Source organism: Armigeres subalbatus, chromosome 3, assembly GCF_024139115.2.
Source record: "Armigeres subalbatus isolate Guangzhou_Male chromosome 3, GZ_Asu_2, whole genome shotgun sequence".
NCBI classification, from domain to species: Eukaryota; Metazoa; Arthropoda; class Insecta; order Diptera; family Culicidae; genus Armigeres; species Armigeres subalbatus.
The window spans coordinates 165,913,728-165,934,486 of NC_085141.1; the positions used below are offsets into that span (position 1 = coordinate 165,913,728).

Sequence of the window (20,759 nt, forward strand, 5' to 3'; positions counted from 1 at the left end):
TGAAATAAAAACTGACTAAGTTGGAATTACTTTTCAAAATTTTCTGGGGGGGGGGGGCACAAGTAGGTCTGGAAAGGGCCACCCCCCCCCCCCGGCCCCCCTTATTTACGCCAATGACAATGGAGCAATTCCTCTATGTAGGGGAAGAGGTAATAAAATGAACTAATCAACTGTTTTAGATTAAAACACCATTTAGGCGTATGTTAACCATGGACAAGTCTTCTTCGAAATAAAATAAGGTACCTGAGCTAATATTTTGGATTTGAGACCGAACGAATAGCTATTACTATCCAAAATCACAAGTGTGATTCATACTCTATACAAATGCGCCAAGCCCATTGCTGGGGGCATAGTGTGTGAAGTTCTCGCTTATAAAAAATGTGGGCTTGCTTGACTAGGGATATACAACAGTTAAGCACATGTGACGATTGGGCATATCAATCATCTGAAAGATATTCAATTTGCAAAAAAGAGCTAACAGCGATAGGTTGGTACTCGGATTCTGATGGCTTTTCCGCAAATGTAACCTTTAAGTGGTAGGAGGTTGAGGATTCGAGTCCTTTCAAGACACGTGGATTCTCTTTCTTAAATTTCATATCAATTTGTCTATTTCGAAACATGTGCTGCACAGCCAAGATATTTAACAAAAAAAAAAAGATTTTCGTACAGCTGAGTTGCCGAATAATATGCAATTAATAGTAACCTTATGTCAATGTTGTTTGGCTAATATTTTTTTTTCTCCATTTCCTTTCAGATTCGAAAGACTTAAAGCCAAAGATAATGATTTTAATGTAAGATTCGCGCATTTAGGTAACCTAGGCATAAAGAACGGCGTTACCGAGTTCAACTGGGACAGCAACATTGACGAGGCGCCCAGCAGTGAACACCACTGATACACAGGGGTCAGGACTCGCTCCGACGCGACAGTCCCGCACAATCCTTCGTACAACTACAACATAATGATGATTCCGAAATCGTTGCCATTTCGTCGTCCCACGGGACGACCCGCCGTCTCGCCATCATCGCCGTCTCCATTGTCGTTCACTATTAATAAGATCACTTCGCCCCGCGTCATCGATATACCCGCCGAAAGTCGCCTGCCGGCATCCGGGGGCGCAATCTCATTACCCTTTTACCACGACCCCAACAGCAGCCACCACAACACCAAACTATATCTCGCTTCCACTAGTCCGATTGAACGGAAGCTTCACAGACGGCGGCGACCGCAGGATCACCGGGGACGACAATCCAAACTCACCAAGCAACAGATTACAATGCAAACGCTGCGTGATAGCCCCCCACAGAGGAACCGGAAGATAAACGGCAGCAACCAGTGATGCTGAATAGTCATAGAGCTCCGAGAGTTGTTTGCATACTGATTTTAGCATTTTAGTACTGGCGCAGAATGTGAATATTTTATCTAATGACACACAAACAGAACAATTGTTTCACAGTAGTCTTAAACAATAAGAATAAACATAAATACACCAAAACGAAAAAAGTGTATGAAAATAAAAGATCTTTGTACTTTTTTTCGAAAGAAATGTTTTACCTGATTAATTTATATTGTTCGTGGTTGCATATCATTGCGCGGTCGGGTTTGTATTAAAATTATTTATTCAGCTGGAGTGGCCTGTGCAGTAAATAAAAAGACGTCTCCATTCAGCTCGGTCCATAGATGTACGTGGAACACTGAGGCAAACCGCTGTTTTCGTTGGACAAAATCTCTAGTTCAGTAGAGAAAAGGTTAAGCAATTAGTAATCAATAGAACATATGGTCCTTATGAAGCATGCTTCTACATATTAAACCAATTTCGACGATGATTCGTATACTCTTCCTATATGTTACCCAGCAGGAAAAATATTGAACAAATTTCAAACGATTTAGTCGATCCCTTATTATTGCAAGACACCTAAAAACCGCACTCTTACCACACCGGTGGGGTGAGAGTGCGCATCGGGTGGGGTAAGAGTACGCAATTTTCCAATCATGGATTTTTTAAGTATATATTAAAATGAATAATAATTAAGAACATTTAATTGATGTTTATTGAAAGTATATTATAGAATGTTTAAAGATTTCGTAACTCTGGAAGAGGGGAGGGGGTCTAGAAATGTGAACTTTCATACGAAAAAACAAAGAGTTAAACGTTGCGTTATTTATAGATGTTTCTTTTGATCAAATGAAATGATCATTTAGAAGAAATTATGTTTACGGACTATGTTTAGGCGTAAAACTGTGGGAATAGAATGACACCTAGTTGTGCATTAACACTAGTGTAATTCCGTAAAATGTATTACCTACTATTGAAATACTTTGATGACTAGAAAGAAAAAAAATGATTCTGACCATTGTTCGTGTTTGTTTGTTAGGTAAGCACTTATGGGGGGAAGGAGGATTCTGTCATTTTCTCACGCTCCATATAAATAAAAAAAAATATTTGTGTGGGAAAAATCTTACATGGGGGGAGGGGTGATTAAAAAACCCAGAAAAAATGCTAACGTAATTAGTGTACGGACCCTTATTAAAAACAATTTCCTATTTTATCACCCCAAAATTCACCAGGGGCGATACAATCAAGATATTACTGTATGATAAAAGAAAGAATTCATGTTTGTTCCGGCCTCAATGGTTTTGACCTCTTGGAAAACCAACCGGATTAGTGTTCTGCACAATAAAGTACTCTATACAATAGGTTATCGAAATGGTATAATATTTACCTGATTGAACGTTTATATGGTAATGTAATACTAGTTGCGGAAACACACTTGTTTTTAGTAAAATGACCAGAAAATTATTTATGATGTAGTGCTTCTAGTTTACCTTTTTTTAAACTTCAAAAAGTCGAAAACGTATTTACCCCACGCGCACTCTTACCCCACTCTATCCACTCTGTTTGTGATTCAAACGCAACCGACTGTTGTTCAATTCTGATACACATAGTTGGGTAGAGAGAAACGGTGTGAAATGTTGCCAAAACATATTCGATGGATACGGGGAATTGACTGATATTCCATCGTTATTAGTTGGTTATGGGAACTAACTAACTAACTTGCATCAGGAATATCCGAGACAATGACATGATCACAATGCGTTTAGCACTTCTTATCCCTCTTTGCTTCTATCGGAAATGGGATCATATAACCAACTGAGTACTTCTTCCAAAAGGCGGCGCTAGTGAGCAGATATATTTGAGTATATTGTTCCATGTAAGATCTGATGTATTTTGAGGCGTAGTGTTTTTGGCAAACTGCAATGTTGCGGTAGGTTATTCCAAAGGTTTTCTTTTCATTCGACTTGCTCTAGTAATGCAAATGTTAGAATGCGTTCACAGTGTATGTTATCGGCCATCCAAGAAATCCCTGGAGTTAAGGCCTTTGGGTTCACGCGTAACCAAAGGTCAGCCAGTCCGTTTCAAATATGCTACATGCTCTTAGTGATAAAATAAAAAAAGCGTTAGTACCTAGATTAAAATGCGTTTACAGATTATGTTCTGGACCATCTAAGAAACTCCCTAAAGTTAGGACATTTGGGTCTACACCGCAACCGAAGATCAGTCAGCCTGTTTCATATATGGTACATACTCTTAGGGTTACTATGATTAGAATATGTTCACTTTATATGTTCTTGGAATTCCTTGGAGGTAAGGCCCTCTAGATGCTCTTAGTGATATCAAGATTAGAATGCGTTCACAGAATATGTTCGTGGCCATTCAAGGAATTCCTTAACCCTTTCCAGGACGGATGGGTCATATATGCCCAGCATTTAAGATTGGCTGTGTAAAATCATAGAAGAGAGATAGGTCCCCACTTTCTTCAGCAGAACTGTTCACCAGAATGTTCACCTTGCAGGAAAAATATCGGGTGTCAAGTTTGACTATACCCTGAAGACCTAGATATCCGAAACTTTGGGAAGATTTCGCTTTTGAGAGCATGCAAATTAATCTGACATTTTTAAATTTATAAACACATTGTTTGATAGTTCTGAATACTCAGTAGAGTTGAACCATCCTGAACGTTATGCCTGTGATTAATTTTCAGGAATGCGAGATGCTCAAGGTACTCCAAAACGTTCTCGAGTGCAGCCCCCGGTACCTACCGGATCAATCAAGGCTTTGGCAATATCTTCATCGTCGGTGTACATCCAATTCGGTTCAATAAGCATATACGCATCATGCAAGCTCTATTTTCTTTAATTCGAGATGCTCAAGGTACTCCAAAACGTTCTGGAGCTCAGGTAACGGTTGGTTGGCTGGTTCGGCCACATTGAGAGTTGACGTAAAGTCAATGTCAACTTCTCTCCACGAACAGCCTAGATAGCCGTGTGGTGTCGGCAGCTGGTTATCTGGCTGAGAATAACATTGCGGATTGTTTGTTCTAGTGGTAAAAGTCCACCATACAGGTGACCCCTAATTCTCGGTGTGATGCGGCTTTATGCTTACCGTGCCTACGAATGAATGGTTACGGGGGTCTAATAAGAACCTAACCGCAAACGGAGCCTGTGAAGCACCAGGGCCCCTTTCACAGTATTTAACCCTCGCTGCGCTAACCGGAGCTATGGCGTAGTTGACTTTTTGCTTCTCCGAGATAATCGGCTACACTTATTCAATCTCAACGTGAGGTTAAATAAGAGTGGGGTTATGAATATGTGTTTTACTTAGTTTTCATCAAATTGTCACCTATATGGATTCGCATTATGCGTTTTTCACAGTGCACTCTGTGTTTCGTCTTTGACGTTCGTCCATTGCTACGTCCTCAGTGTTTTTGTGACACCTCTCTTTAGTCCCTAGCTTAATGCGTGTGAGTCTACATAATTGGCTTTCCTATAAATGGTATATCATATGCATTTGCATTGTGTGACTTATCCAGTATATTTTATGCTTCGCGTTTCATTGCGTTGGAAATGCATCGTATGTATGTATTATTGATTGTATCCTCCTTCTCCAGAAACCTGTTCCATTCTCCTTTCCAACTTCACTTCCTCTTCCTTTTCCTTTTTCACTTCCTTTTCCGTCAGGTAAATGATGAGAAAGGCCAGTGAAGGCGATGGCACAAATCTCCCAAATTGAGGGGAACGTTCCTCCTGAGCCGACGTTCTGATACCTGATACCCGCGGTATATAATGCGGGCCTGGTGGCCTCACAACTGGATCTCAAACAACGAGCTCCATCGTCGTAGTCACCAGAGGCCGATAGCAACAGAAATTCGGGATCGGAAGTGGGGCTGGGTCGGCCACACTCTACGTAGGGGCGGAAACGAAATCTGTAAACAAGCATTAGACTGGAACCCAGCGGAACATCGCAGCAGAGGCAGACCCAGAGGCTCATAGTGGCGAAGCCTCAATAAAGAAATAAAAGAAGTCGACCGAAATCTAGCCTGGCAACAGGTTAAAGCGATAGCCGGGCAACGCTCAGGATGGAGATCTTTCAAGTCGGCCCTTTGCACCACCGGAGGTGTACAGGATCCATAAGTAAGTAAGTCACGAACCCCGCCGAGATCGCTTCTTTAGCGCGGACCGCCAACGTTTGCCAACAGTGTCGATGACGGACAAATGTTTTATTATCGAGCAAAGTGTCTCCAGTTTCAACGCTCAGCTGCAGAGCGATCATTATTAGCCGGCGCACCGTTGGCGTTCGCATACCGCACCATAGGCTGCCCTTTCTGGGCATACGGCTGGTGCTTTCTCCTCATCGTCAACAACGGCTCATCCTAGCACTCTTGTCGGCTGACCATACGATGCTGCATGTCCCGACGGACGCTCGGCAGATGTACCGTGTTCTCCTCGACTTGTTGCAGATTTCCACGGCGCCCAACGAATGAATACGCAAGTAATAGGTTAACACTATTTTTGAGCATACATACTCATGCAATTGGCGGGAATGTAAACGCTTTCAATTAATAACTGTGGAAATAGAACACCAAGTTGAAAAACAGGCCAAGTTCCAGTTTAAATGTAAACCCATTGAAAAGTGATGAACTTCTCTTTATTGAAAAATCACGTTAATAAAGATTATGAAAAAAATAAACCCATTGAAGAAGAAGAAAGTAGGCATCAATGGAATATTTCGGATTTTGTTACAACAACGAAGTCCAATATAAATAGTTTTATTCACAATCAGTACAAAGTTAACGATTTTGATCTGCAAATGATATCGAAAGACTTTGATGCTTATTATCATATGTAGAGCAGATTTTTACTTCTATGGCGCTTCATAAAATAAAATAACATTCCAGTGGACAAATATTTATTTTTAATAAATTGTTAATATTCCGCGATAGCAAAATATATATTTTTCTATTATTATGTTGGGGCTCTAAGTGCTTGAAAATGTGTAACCTTTCGTTAGTGAATGGGACAAGATTGTCTTCAATCAATTGGTAAAAATGGAATGGATAATGTTCATTTGGAAGATACTCTTTGAAAATGATACTTGTAGAAATTAACACATAAAAAATATGTTTCTAGAGGTTTCTAGTGTCTAGGAGCTAAGAAGGTTTATCTTTTATTAAATTAAATTGATAAATGCGAAATTAAAAATCATGTTGCGAAACTTGCGAAAGAGTTGACATTACAATAAATATAACGATTAAAGAGTGCTATCTATAATATAGTTATTGTTAAGTTGGACCTAAAAGATGAGCCTTTTGTTAGAGGCACTCATTTAGATAAAATAGTCACACATCAGAGCAGCGACTGCTCGATGAGAATTCGTTCGAACCCTGGCGGTGGGCTAAAGCTGAACTTATCCAACACAATATCGAGGATCGCACCATCGTCCACGAAGAGGCAGGGGAAAACCGTTCCGCGGACGTTCAGCACCGGAACATTTAGGTTTGTACCATTTAAATAGAAATTAAGTTCAACGTGATCATACGCAACTCCGATGGTGTCCCCCTCCTGGGGAATGCCAGTATTGTTCACCAGCGCAGAAGTCATGGTTGTGTCGAGCTTTGTTAGCGCTTCAGTGTTAGCTACAATAGAATTCTTAATGTCCACGTTCGGTTCTAGTTTATGCAGGGGCTTAGCGTTATGATATACGACATTTTCCGAGGTGAGACACCATGTGTCTTTGTCGAAGCCTCCCTTCGATTCGTTTAGGTCTGCTTGTTGAGTGGCAAGCCCCACGGACCACTGACCACCTTGTTGTAGTTTCACTTCAAAGTAGGACTTGGACTGCAGTAGAGGAGTATTGGCTATAACGCCGCCGGATCCACATGCTCTTTGGCCTCCTTTAATCACTACCACCTCATGCCCTAGAACGAAACAATTAAATAAGAAACGAATATAAGTATGACAGAATAAATTACACCCGGTTTTTTTTACACGGGTGGGTTTTAGTTGATTACGACCTTTAGCGTTGATGAAACTATGAGTTAACCCCATGAAAAAATTCACAAAAAATCAAAGAAAATTCAGGTGGTATTTAGAAAGCTGTGAAAAATCAGGATACCCGGGAAATTGAAGAATACCAGCCGTGTAAAAAAAAATTGGGTGTATATATTTACTTAAAGAACCGAGCATTAGGAATCCAATAATCCAATGGACTGTTTGGCTTGATAAAACCCGCAACCTCTCTCTTAAATCGAAATCCTATATTTTTGTAATGGAGATCAAGCTCCTGGATCGAGAAAAAGCATTCTTGAAGTGTAAGGTTGGGTTAGTCATGCCCGACCTACTTACACCAACTCCCTTTGTTCCCTTGCAGTGTTATACCCCCATTTGGCAATCAATTTAACAATACTTCAGAAAGGACTGTTGAGTATTGAGTCAACATGCTTCCATTTGGTTTCAACCGAACACATACGTCGTGCTTCACCACTTTTCATACATTACTCTTGCATTAACCAAAGTTTTTGAAATCTTCTGTCTTAAGAAATTTAGGTAATTCTTATCCATAGAAGCCTTTCTGGGCAGCAAAATGATTCGATGAAAGCTGATATTTAAATTCTTACTCGCAATAACTTCAAACTAGACTACGTCTTCATTACCCAAGAAGCAAAGTTCCGATTGAGTAGGTTGCAGCAACTCCAATGTGAGTGGATTTGGTCGCATATGAGTCTCAGTGACTGATATGTGACAAGTGTGCTGCTCGGGTACTAGCTTTGAGCGCGCATAGAGTAGCAGAATAGGAGTTAACTTTCTGCTTCTGGAATATTTATGGCGAAAGGCACTCGCAATTAAACACTTTCATCGAAAAATATTTGGTATGTGCTCGTTGTATTGTACCCATCTCTGAGTAGATTCAAACGGGTGTACAGGCGTGATGACGGACATCTTCCCACATAACTGGTATGGTGGAAAAGGCAGAAATTGGTGTTGTTGCCGAAGCCCAGGAGGCCGCGAATAGACCAATTTGTCTAGACACGACGGGCAAGTTGCTAGAGGGGATCATCCTCAACAGGCTGATCCCGTACACAGAGGGTACGGACACACAATGGCGGAAACCCGGACAAAACCTCAAACAAAATTTCGTTCGTTTCATAAAGCTCGTATCCTTTTAATTTCTCACATATATTAAATGAACTGATTCCAAAATTTGATGATTGTAGCTTGTCAATTTAATTTTTGGTGGCTTGTTGAAGTCAATGCTGTAAAGTAATGTATGGAAAATGAAAATATGACTAAACTTTTTTCGGGAAAGATTCAGAACGATCTGGTATCATGCATTAAAACCTATTTTTTGTCTACTTTCCGGTGGTTAGTGTGGTGATTTGATCCTAGCTGCTCCAAAGCTGGAAATTGACTGTTTTAATGTTAGAATGAGGTCGCTGTTAATGCTTCAGACCTTAAAGCTTGCGCCTCCAGAAGTACTCGAGTAGCATAGTATATGTTAGATAAAAATTCTAACCGTAAAATGAATTTAGCGTTCCAAAATTACTCTATGGTGAAAAATTCGAGCAACATATTAGGTTTTATCCGGCATATGTATGGGGGTCCGTCACTATGGGACGGCTTGTCCAGCAATCAGTTTGGTTTTCGTAAGGGTAAGTTCACGTTGGACGCTATTAACTCGGTGGTAAAGATCGCCGAGATAGCGATCCAACAGAAAAGACGAGGTATTCGATACTGTGCGTGAGTGACACTTGATGTGAAGAACGCATTCAATAGCGCAAGCTGGGATGCCATCGCGCTCTCCTTACACCGGCTAAGCCTACCGGTGGGCCTGTACCAGATTTCGGAACGCTATTTCCAGAACCGTGTACTATTATACGAGACCGATGCCGGTCAGAAGCGTTCCTATTACCGCAGGAGTTCCGCAAGGTCTAATACTGGGCCCGGTTTAATGGAACCATATGCATATGTACGACGGGGTCCTGAAACTAAAGTTCCCCCCTGGCGTTAAGATCGTCGGCTTCGCTGATGACGTAACCTTGGACGTCTACGGGGAGTCAGTTCCCGAAGTAGAACTAACCGCAGTATACGCGATCAGCACGGTGGCGGATTGGATGAGCGTTATGCAACGTACACACCAGTCAAGCAGTTCGACGAACATTGACTCCGCCCCCCAGAAAACGCTTCGGTTGCTGCTTTGTTCGAACGTTTGTGAAGTTGTTCGAACAACCATTTGACAGTTGGCGGCTCGGTTGGAAAAAATTAAAACGGTTTGATTTTGGTTTGAGTTGCCGGGGGTGGAGTCAAGGTTCGCCGAACATGTTTGAGCATTTGTAGTGAAGTTGCACAAACCCTCATATATTTTTCGATGGATGGTGCTCAAGTTGGCGCTTCGGTCGTTCGTGTGTGATATTGTTGGTCGAATAAATTGATTGTTCTTGCCGCTGTTGGTAAAACTTTATGGATGTTTGAATAAACGAGAGGTGGAGTCAATGTTGGTCAAACTGCTTGACCGTGTGTACGTTCCATTAGAGGCCTGGAACTCGCTCAACATAAGATGGAGGGGGTTATCGTCAACAACCTCAAGTATCCCAAGCAACCAGAAGTTCGGATAAGAAGGGCTATTTTGGCTTAATCAGCTCTCATTTTAAGTAATTTTTCGTATGATGGGAGCGCAAAAGTGAACTTTAAAGTTCCGTTAAGGATGCTTGGAACTTGATGTGAACCATAGTGAACTAATTAGTTCGGTTAAGAGTAAATTTAAGTAAAATCTGAACTTCTGGTTGCTTGGGATGTTCAGCATGCAGTGATTCGCGTGGTTGAAGTCGCGATCCCATCAAAGCGGAGTTTGAAGCTCCTTGAGGTCGTAGCTGACCTTTGGGTTTTGACTAAAGTTGCTGCATTATCAAGGATGATGCCCAACAGTCCCAAGATGTGTGTCAGTAGACGTAGACGGTACAGAGTACATATATGTACTCTATATGTATATGTACATTATAATGTTCGCATATCCTCGTTTCGACGAAAGAAGTGCTATGCTAGACGTTTGCGGTCGAGTGTTGGTAAAATCACTCATAAATCTCAATCAACGAGCGCTCCTGTGCGAACGAAATCGCCTGCGATTATGCACACAGGAATATGCACACTTCAATTTTTCATGCTAAAACGAATCATTTCACTCATTTACCAAAAAATCATTTTGGTTTGAAAACGCATTTGAAATCAATTTGGGGGCAATTTATTGCTTATACATAAAAGAGTGTCTAATATTTTATGCGACAAACGTCAATTCACTGTTTTTAACGAAGGAGAACAAAAGAAAACCTACGATGATTCAAATGGATGATTCAACTCATCCATGAGTTTTTAGGTGCTGAGTTGGGTGCGTTTCAACTCACGCTTGATTTGAATCATCCATGAGTTTTGAGATTTTGAGTTTTCACCAACGCTGGCGGTCGGGACACAACCCTGAATACCCTTATCCAGAGGATGTGGCAAGCGGCGGAGAATTGGAACGCAGTTTCGACTGCAACAACTCAGATTGCCTGCAGCTTGCAAGGAATCTAGCCAGTTGACAAACATGACTAACTTGTGATTGGTTAGTTAGAGCGAAAACAGACTGAGCGCGGGAAGTGAATGGAAGGTTTGCACATGTTAAGAGTGTCGCAGCGGGTGGCAACCGCAGTCGCCACCTTGGGGCTGGACAGAAGAGTGAGCCCGTAGGAGTGAGTATGGACTGCACATGCCGAGGTAGGAGGGCATAACGGTTGGTTCCTATCGCTATCGACATCTCGAGGCATGGTAGAGGAGAGTAGTATATCAAAAGAAGATTTTTAAAAGTTGGCCCCTCCCTGCTCGAAATCCTGGTTACTCCCTTGTTTGAGTGAATTATTATAATAGAAGCTCAACAATCAGGTGTCAGGTGATTGGCAAACGCGCTTAGGGTATAATCAACAACGGATTTTGCATCATTCATATCCTACGCAATGCTTTATAGTAAGTGCACAAACTTATCATCTCCGATCTAGTCATTTCACATCATATTAAACTGTTGTATGCAAGTGCTTGGCACGGCAAATGCTGGGTAAAGCGTACCATTGGTACTTCGCGTACCTGAAGGAATAAAATAGACCCCATCTCGCGGTCCTTAGCCTCTTACCCAGCAACTCCTATCCCTACCTCCCCGCGGTGCTGGCCGGGATACGAGCAACCTTAGGGAAGATCGGGTAACCAACCCCGGTGGGAACTATGGTCGTATGCTGACAGGGAAGGGGGGTTTGCTCCTCTCCGGAGGTGCAAATCTTATTGAGCGTCTGTTCTCCATGTCAGGATCGGCTGATCAGGGCGGCTGATCATCGTCCGAGTGCCAGCGAGGGACTCTAAGTGAAACTGTGCACCATGGTCCACCGGAAATAAGGAGGAATGCTCCTCCGGAAATTTAGGGCGTTTGGTGTCAGGCCCTGCAAGCCAGCCTTTAAAACATCATACGCAACGAACAATCAACAAGAGAGTACGGACCGGAACCATCGGCGAAGACCACTGCGACGAAAAGGGACTAGCGATTGGAAACTCGGTTCGTGGAACTGCAAATCTCTCAATTTCATCGGGAGCACACGCATACTCGCCGATGTGCTCAAGGACCGTGGATTCGGCATCGTAGCGCTGCAGGAGGTTTGTTGGAAGGGATCAATGGTGCGAACGTTTAGAGGTAATCATACCATCTACCAGAGCTGCGGCAACACACACGAGCTGGGAACAGCTTTCATAGTGATGGGCGATATGCAAAGGCGCGTGATCGGGTGGTGGCCGATCAATGAAAGAATGTGCAGGTTGAGGATCAAAGGCCGGTTCTTCAACTTCAGCATAATCAACGTCCATAGCCCACACTCCGGAAGCACTGATGATGATAAGGACGCATTCTACGCGCAGCTGGAACGTGAGTACGACAGCTGCCCAAGACACGACGTCAAAATCATCATAGGAGATTTGAACGCTCAGGTTGGCCAAGAGGAGGAGTTTAGACCGACTATTGGAAAGTTCAGCGCTCACCGGCTGACGAACGAAAACGGCCTACGACTAATTGATTTCGCCGCCTCCAAGAATATGGCCATTCGTAGCACCTACTTCCAACACAGCCTCCCGTATCGGTACACCTGGAGATCACCACTGCAGACAGAATCACAAATCGACCACGTTCTGATTGATGGACGGCACTTCTCCGACATTATCGACGTCAGGACATATCGTGGCGCTAACATCGACTCTGACCACTATCTGGTGATGGTTAAACTGCGCCCAAAACTATCCGTCATCAACAATGTTCGGTACCGACGACCGCCGCGGTACGACCTAGAGCGACTGAAGCAACCTGATGTCGCCACTGCATACGCGCAGCATCTCGAGGCAGCGTTGCCGGAAGAGGGTGAGCTCGATAGGGCCCCTCTTGAAGACTGCTGGAGTACAGTCAAAGCAGCCATTAACGACGCAGCGGAGAACAACGTCGGGTATATGGGTCGAAGTCGACGGAACGATTGGTTCGACGAAGAGTGCAGACAGATTCTGGAGGAGAAGGACGCAGCGCGGGCGGTCGCGCTGCAGCAAGGTACCCGGCAGAACGTGGAACGTTATAGACGGAAGCGGAGACAGCAGACCCGCCTTTTTCAGGAGAAGAAATGCCGCCTGGAAGAAGCGGAGTGCGAGGAGATGGAACAGCTGTGCCGTTCTCAAGATACACGCAAGTTCTATCAGAAGCTCAACGCATCCCGCAAAGGCTTCGTGCCGCGAGCCGAAATGTGCCGGGATAAGGATGGGAGCATCTTGACGGACGAACGTGTGGTGATCGAAAGGTGGAAGCAGCACTACGAGGAACATCTGAATGGCGCTGAGAGTACAGGCAGTGAAAGTCAAGGCAGCGGAGGAGATGACTACGTCAGTTCAGCGGACGATGAAGGCCAACCAGCCCCCACCTTGAGAGAAGTTAAGGATGCCATTCAACAGCTAAAGACCAATAAAGCAGCTGGTAAGGATGGTATCGGAGCTGAGCTCATCAAGATGGGCCCGGAAAAGCTGGCCACTTGCCTGCACAAACTGATAGTCAGAATCTGGGAAACCGAACAGCTACCGGAGGAGTGGAAGGAAGGGGTTATATGCCCCATCTACAAGAAAGGCGACAAACTGGAGTGTGAGAACTTTCGAGCGATCACCATCCTTAATGCCGCCTACAAAGTGATATCCCAGATCATCTTCCGTCGTCTGTCACCATTAGTGAACGAGTTCGTGGGAAGTTATCAAGCCGGCTTCGTTGACGGCCGCTCGACAACGGACCAGATCTTTACTGTACGGCAAATCCTTCAAAAATGCCGTGAATACCAGGTCCCAACGCACCATCTGTTCGTTGATTTCAAGGCGGCATACGACAGTATAGACCGCGTAGAGCTATGGAAAATTATGGACGAGAACAGCTTCCCTGGGAAGCTTACCAGACTGATCAAAGCAACGGTGGATGGTGTGCAAAACTGTGTGAAGATTTCGGGCGAACACTCCAGTTCGTTCGAATCGCGCCGGGGACTAAGACAAGGTGATGGACTTTCGTGCCTGTTGTTCAACATTGCGCTAGAAGGTGTCATGCGGAGAGCCGGGTGTAACAGCCGGGGTACGATTTTCAACAGATCCAGTCAATTTATTTGCTTCGCGGATGACATGGACATTGTCGGCCGAACATTTGCAAAGGTGGCAGAACTGTACACCCGCCTGAAACGTGAAGCAACAAAAGTTGGACTGGTGGTGAATGCGTCAAAGACAAAGTACATGCTTGTGGGCGGAACCGAGCGCGACAGGGCCCGCCTGGGAAGCAGTGTTACGATAGACGGGGATACCTTCGAGGTGGTCGAGGAATTCGTCTACCTCGGATCCTTGCTAACGGCTGACAACAACGTTAGTCGTGAAATACGAAGGCGCATCATCTGTGGAAGTCGGGCCTACTACGGGCTCCAGAAGAAACTGCGGTCGAAAAGATTCGCCACCGCACCAAATGTGTCATGTACAAGACGTTAATAAGACCGGTAGTCCTCTACGGACATGAAACATGGACAATGCTCGAGGAGGACTTGCAAGCACTCGGAGTATTCGAGAGACGGGTGCTTAGGACCATCTTTGGCGGTGTGCAAGAAGACGGTGTGTGGCGGCGAAGAATGAACCATGAGCTCGCCCAACTCTACGGCGAACCCAGTATCCAGAAGGTAGCTAAAGCCGGAAGGGTACGATGGGCAGGACATGTTGCAAGAATGCCGGACAGCAACCCTGCAAAGATGGTGTTCGCTTCCGATCCGGCAGGTACGAGACGGCGTGGAGCGCAGCGAGCGAGATGGGCAGACCAGGTGCAGAACGACTTGGCGAGCGTGGGGCGTATCCGAGGATGGAGAGATGCGGCCTCGAACCGTGCATTGTGGCGTCAAATTGTTGATTCAGTGTTATCTGTTTAGATGTTAACTAAATAAATGAAAATGCAAGTGCTGAAGAGAAGTAAATCTCGGAAGAGAGCCAATCAGTATGAAAGATAAAATGATAAATTAATGCTATGAGCTTCACTCGATCAGAATACAAATCAGTTTATGATAGTACAAGATCCAAACTAGACGTGTTTCAAGGTCTACCTCAATATCACGGTTTATCGTTCGCGTGTGCCCACCTTGTTCAATTGCTCTTTGTGGATAATTAATAAACTTTCTGTTTTTATTTAATTTTAGGAGCACAATAGACAGCAATCAATATCGCACAATCGAAACTTGCAAAACATCTTCACCACAAAATGTTTGGTCACGAGCGCACGTACCGCATAACATAGCTGCTGCTATACAACACGATGATTTGAATAAAAATTCAATTCATGGAAGATAAATAAATTGTGGGGGTCCTTCTTTAACGGTTAGGTAAGATACGCGGATACAAAGCAAGACCATGCTGAAGGTGGCTGGGTTCGATTTCTGGTCCGGTCCGGATGTTCTCTATGATTTGATTAAATATGTTATTTTTCCAAAGTCAAACATATCCTGATTAAATTTTGACTGAGAGTTGTTAACATTGGATTGATCGCCATTTTTCGGTTAGTAAAGACAAAACAATAAAATTGCCAGACTGTCCGGACGTTTCGGTCGATTTATTCACATTTTCGTCACTTTTTATCTTAATGCTAAATGTTTCTGGTGCTTATTTTGTCAAGTATTCTAGTTTTTTTCAAAGCCCCTATTCTATTGTGTGCTGTGACAAATCTGTGACGAAAATGTTTCCGGTTTTAACATTGTATTTATGTTGGTCTAAACGATCTTGGTTTAATAAAAACAAAATTCCAATATCTTCATCAATCGTGTAGTTTTGAAACAAAGAACACAGGATACTGAACCTGTGCTACTTTAGGTGTTTGACCATGATTTATTATACAAAGCTCTTTAGGCGTAAGAAATTATATTTTGCACGGTAGGTATATATTAGTTGCGATAACACTAACTGAATCTTGGCTGAAGCAATAATATGGTCTAGTCGAAGATCGCTGTTAAAACTGATTAAAAACCCAAGTTAAAGTATACTGAATACATCTTCATATGTGCAGTTGTTTGATCAATTATTTAAAACGTAAACCACACGTTAAAGCCACCAAGCACCATAAAGATTGTTTCAACAGCGATCCAAATGGCCCACATACCTACTTACACAAATCAGTGCAGATGCTCTTCAGTTTCTTATCTAAAATGCAGCTTAGCATACTCACCCATATGTGACGTATCGAGTTGAATCGGATCATGCTCCCGTCGGATCTGCACCGTCTGGGGCGGAAGAACTCCGTTCAAGCAGTTCTTCAAACAGCAAAACATTGTTCCGAGCGGTGGTGAATCCCTTAATCGGTAATATTCTATCCAAACTTACGCGGTTGCTAAAATATAAAACAAATTATCATACTGATTAGCAGTAATATTTTCTTTGCTTTTGAGTCAACCGATCTGTTTACAACAACTGTCAAGTTGTGTTTGTGACAAGCGTTTCGTCTAACCTTCTGCCAGAGCCTCGTTGTGGGCTGTGTGGGGTAACGACTAGTAGTCCGTTATTTATGAACGAATCGTAACTGCGCATAACAACATGCGTATGGAACGACATCTAGGAGACAATAGCGTAAGTGTTCGGTTTTATTGCACATATTGAAAATTTTGTCGCATACACTCTCAGAAAAATCTATACTAAATAGATTAAAAGTCATGCTAACTGGCTATTCGCCTGGTTGACCCCGATCTCGTATAAGTGCCACATAAACGAGCTTAGTATAACTTTGAGTTATTGTGACAAAGTATACTTTGCGGCCACGTTTTACTTTTTTAATGTAGACGGATTCTGCAGTATGATTTTTTGTTTTGCTTCGAAAGAAAAGAAAAATGACGAAAATAAATGTAATATGTGTATTTATTATTATCCTAATCCTGAAAATTCCGTTATATTTATTTTCAGCATAAAAGTGACCGTTGTGATGAATTTGCGATAATATTAGTAACAAAAACAATCATATACAACTCCAACTAGTGAGAAGCGAGACAAAACATTCCCAGCAGCCGATGCTTAAGCCTATGGCTTGTTTGATGACTGCGTGTTTTCTGGTAAACCTATGGGAATAGATGGTCAAATCGTCCACTTTCAACACCATTTCTGAATAACTACATCTCGCATATTTATGTCCACGCATACAGCACACATGCCTTGAAGTTCCATAATTGTTATCATCCTGGGAACAGATAAAAGAGCATCATAATAGTGTACATATTTTTATCTGGTAGAGCACATACCATCTTATAAGAAGTATAACTTTCCACTTTAAGAACAATTTTCCAATTCTCTGTCTGTGAAACAGTCCAGCGTCTGATCGACATCTTCGAAGAATGGGCTAATCCAGAAAATATATGTATTTTAACACTTTCGCACAGCTTTTGTATTTAAAACTAAGTACAAATGCTTTTCTAGTTTTCAGCTATCTGGAACCATTTATTTTTTGAATCCGGAAATATTTACGGGTATTAATGAGCAATTTATTATTTTCTTCAAGGTATCTCTCGCAACAGTTTACGTTTGTGAAGAAACGTCGTGTGGCAATCACAATGAATACTTGGACAAAATATTTGCGTGCAAATCATTCTTAAATTAACTTTCAATGTTAGATAGTATACATATTAATCTATTGATTGTTTTAGTTGGAAAAATGTCCAGATAGGTTAAATTTTAATCTAGCATCAATTTTATTTATTTCTGAGTGTAGGTTTGAATTAATAGTTTTTCTTGTGTATGGATCACTAACATATCAAAAACCACTTTATGATCTTTTTATATGGAAACAAAAAAAAAGGAACATGACTGAATTTATTAACATAATTTTTCTTGAACTACTCTGATGCCTGTAGCTTCCAAGTTAAATATTATATTTATACATATTTTAAATCATACTCATGTTTGTATTCCTTCATGTAGGATCTGAATTTGGCACTACAGCGTGACGTCGCGAATGAATTCAATCCTCCTCAAATGAATTTTCTGACATTTCTGTGGTTTTATCCACCGACTCCGAAAATGTTTCGAGTCCCTGAAACCATCAAGAAGGATTCAAGTAATGTAAAACTGAACCATTGCCAATGACAACAACATTATCCTCTTTTGTAAATGTCAGAACAAATCAAATTCGCAACAAAAATGTATTGGGGTTTCTGAACATTTTTTTTTTCGAAAAAAAAAATTTCTTCTAAAAATTTTGTCTCTGGGGGGGGATTTATGTCTAAAACCACCCCCGTGGCTACGCCACTGGTAAACATTGACTTCTTCTGCTGATTTCAGGAAGATTAGAGACTTCTGGCGGTATTTTCCACTTCCGTTCGATAGAAGGCGCGGAGCGCCATCAGTTCCAAGTAATTGTTAGCCGGGACCGGTCCTAGTTGTTCAGGAATTGGCAGGAGAAGGCATTGTTTACGTTTGCGACATTGGCCCTTAAGAAACAACCGTGTCGAATTTATTCGACCAACAATATCACACACGAACGACCGAAGCGCCAACTTGAGCACTAACCATCAAAAAATATATGGGGGTTTGTGCAACTTCACTACAAATGCTCAAACATGTTCGGCGAGCCTTGACTCCGCCCCCGACAACTCAAACCAAAATCAAACCGTTTTAATTTTTTCCAACCGAGCCGCCAACTGTCAAATGGTTGTTCGAACCAGAGTCTATTATATAGAGTTACGCAAAGAGGATCTTCTTACACTTATTTTGAATGATGCTCTTGTTATTCTGTTGCCAACTTTCACTTTTGTTCAACCCTTCAAGTGACTTCACGGGAGCGTTCACTTCTAAAGCTTTTTAATTCGATAATCTAGTCACCCACAGAGTGCAAACACGTGAGTTTCTTGTTGCTACTTTATTGGGGAATGTATTGATGTTTTTTGAAGCTGTTTCTAGATCAAATCTAATACATTTCAATTTATGCGTTTTAATTCGCCATAATAATCATTAGGCGATAACAATACTTCCGCCTCACCAACAAACATTTGTTTACTTTGCTCGATAGGTAGACGGTTTGACAGTTCAATAGGTAGATTTGGCTTCACTCTTTGCGCAACTCTATATATAATAGACTCTGGTTCGAACAACTTCACACACGTTCAAACAAAGCAGCAACCAAAGCGTTTTCTTGGGGGCGGAGTCAATGTTCGTCAAACTGCTTGACTGGTGTGTACGCTGCATTAGACGTCATTAGACGTACATGTTCATGATAGAATTAGAAGCAAAAGTATAAAATTGATAGTTCCGTTAGCATACGGCAGGCATGAAGAATACAGCACTGCCCATGATTTCATAGTTGATGTAACAACCAGCACTATCGATGTTGGGAAAACGCATTTTTATCAATTTTACCCGAACCATCATATCAATCAACAAAATACATGAACTAATCTGACTAAATGGACAATATTAGTAGTTGTTTTAAGGCCGCGGGGAATTAATTATTATTCCTTTGATTAAAGTGGTCAAAATATGCATACGACAGTTTATGCGATCAAACAAACGATTTGTGAAATAACAATTAAATAGCATTTTACTGTGGACCCCCGATAATTTGAACGGTACCTCATTCAAATTAACGGGGTTCATTTTTAATTTGAACTTCTGGTTACTCTATTTGCATCAGAAAAACTGGTTTCTGGCCGCTCTCTTTGCTGGTTTGTTTTGATTCTGTGTTCCGTTTCACGATGTTTCATTTTTCTTCTCTCGATTCCACGTGGTAAATGACGTTTGAACCATTTTTAATTTGAACGATGTTCAAACCAGCGGGGTTCAAATTAAAAAGTGTTCAGATTAAAAGCGGTCATATTACCGGGGGTCCACGGTATTCGGCAACTCGGCTGTACAAAAACCAATTTTTTGTTAAATATCTTGGCTGTGCATATGCACAGCACATGTTTCGAAATAGACAAATTGATATGAAATTTGCGATAAAGAATCCACGTGTCTTGGAGGGACTCGAACCCTCAACCTCCTACGTGATAACCTCTACTCAACAAGACCACTTAAAATCGCGTAAAATCGATCACCCTAAAGTGCTCTTTCGACCTCTCTTATGTGTTTTTTTGAATTTTTTTTCCAATGCGTTAGAAAGACACTACCAACGCTAGGTGGATTGAACTGAGTTTTGTTAAATATCATGGCTGTAAATATGCACAGCCACGATATGATGGAATTTAGTTAAAGCAGCCATCAACGACGCATTGGAGAACAACGTCGGGTATGTGGGCCAATTCGACGGAACGATTGGCACGACAAAGAGTGCTGACAGGTTCTGGAGCAGAAGGACGCAGTGTGTGAGGTCGCGCTGCAGCAAGGTACCCGACAGAACGTGGAACGTTAGGGACGGAAGCGGAGGAGTCGAAACGCCACCTGGAAGAAGCCGTGTGCGAGGAAATCGATCAGCTGTGCCGTTCTCACGAAACACGCAAGTTCTATCAGAAGTTAATGCATACCGCAAAGGCAAAACATACTTTTGTATATAAACAATAAAGATATCCATAAAAAAGTAAAAACGATCCGTAAATAACATCTGATTGTTCAATAAACCGCTACCATAAATTCATAAAATAGCTCAAGAGATTCCATAGAGAATAATTTGTTGATCCATAACTAAGCTAAAATTTAGAAATTAATACGAAAATATGTTCCATTAACAAGAAAGAAAAACAATACAATTCTTGTTATTTTCCCATGACAAATGATCCATAAACTAACTATATTTTGATCCATAAAATTCAAATTTGCGCATTTTTTTATCGTGATGATGATCCATAATTACAATAATATGATCCATAATTTTAGTTACATGATCCATAATTCTGGCCATTTGATCCATAACCTT

The 20,759-nt window shown here is 42.0% G+C and overlaps 2 protein-coding genes across 4 annotated transcripts in view; one reads left to right on the top strand and one right to left on the bottom strand.

Moving 5' to 3' along the window:
• LOC134226879 (heparan-sulfate 6-O-sulfotransferase 2) overlaps window positions 1–1,517 on the top strand; it is an 89,342-nt gene extending 87,825 nt beyond the window's left edge. For all 3 annotated transcript variants that reach the window (XM_062707953.1, XM_062707951.1, XM_062707952.1), the window contains exon 6: window positions 755–1,517. In XM_062707953.1, the coding sequence (XP_062563937.1) occupies window positions 755–893 (139 nt within the window). In that variant the 3' untranslated portion in view covers window positions 894–1,517. The remainder of the gene's footprint in view (window positions 1–754) is intronic.
• A 4,572-nt stretch (window positions 1,518–6,089) lies between these two features.
• LOC134226144 (SPRY domain-containing protein 7) lies at window positions 6,090–16,351 on the bottom strand. Its single transcript, XM_062706724.1, has 2 exons — window positions 16,098–16,351; window positions 6,090–7,254 (listed from the first exon to the last, which is right to left on the bottom strand). Exons 1-2 carry the CDS (start codon window positions 16,198–16,200, stop codon window positions 6,683–6,685), a joined length of 675 nt encoding a protein of 224 aa, XP_062562708.1. The 5' UTR covers window positions 16,201–16,351; the 3' UTR covers window positions 6,090–6,682.
• Window positions 16,352–20,759: the final 4,408 nt, after the last annotated feature.

Coding starts and splice junctions, on each gene's coding strand:
- LOC134226144 (XM_062706724.1), bottom strand. CDS start 16,200: ATGTTTTGCTGTTTGAAGAACTGCTTGAACGGAGTTCTTCCGCCCCAG. Junction 7,255..16,097: donor ACTCGATACGTCACATATGG/GTGAGTATGCTA, acceptor GTTTCGTTCTAG/GGCATGAGGTGGTAGTGATT.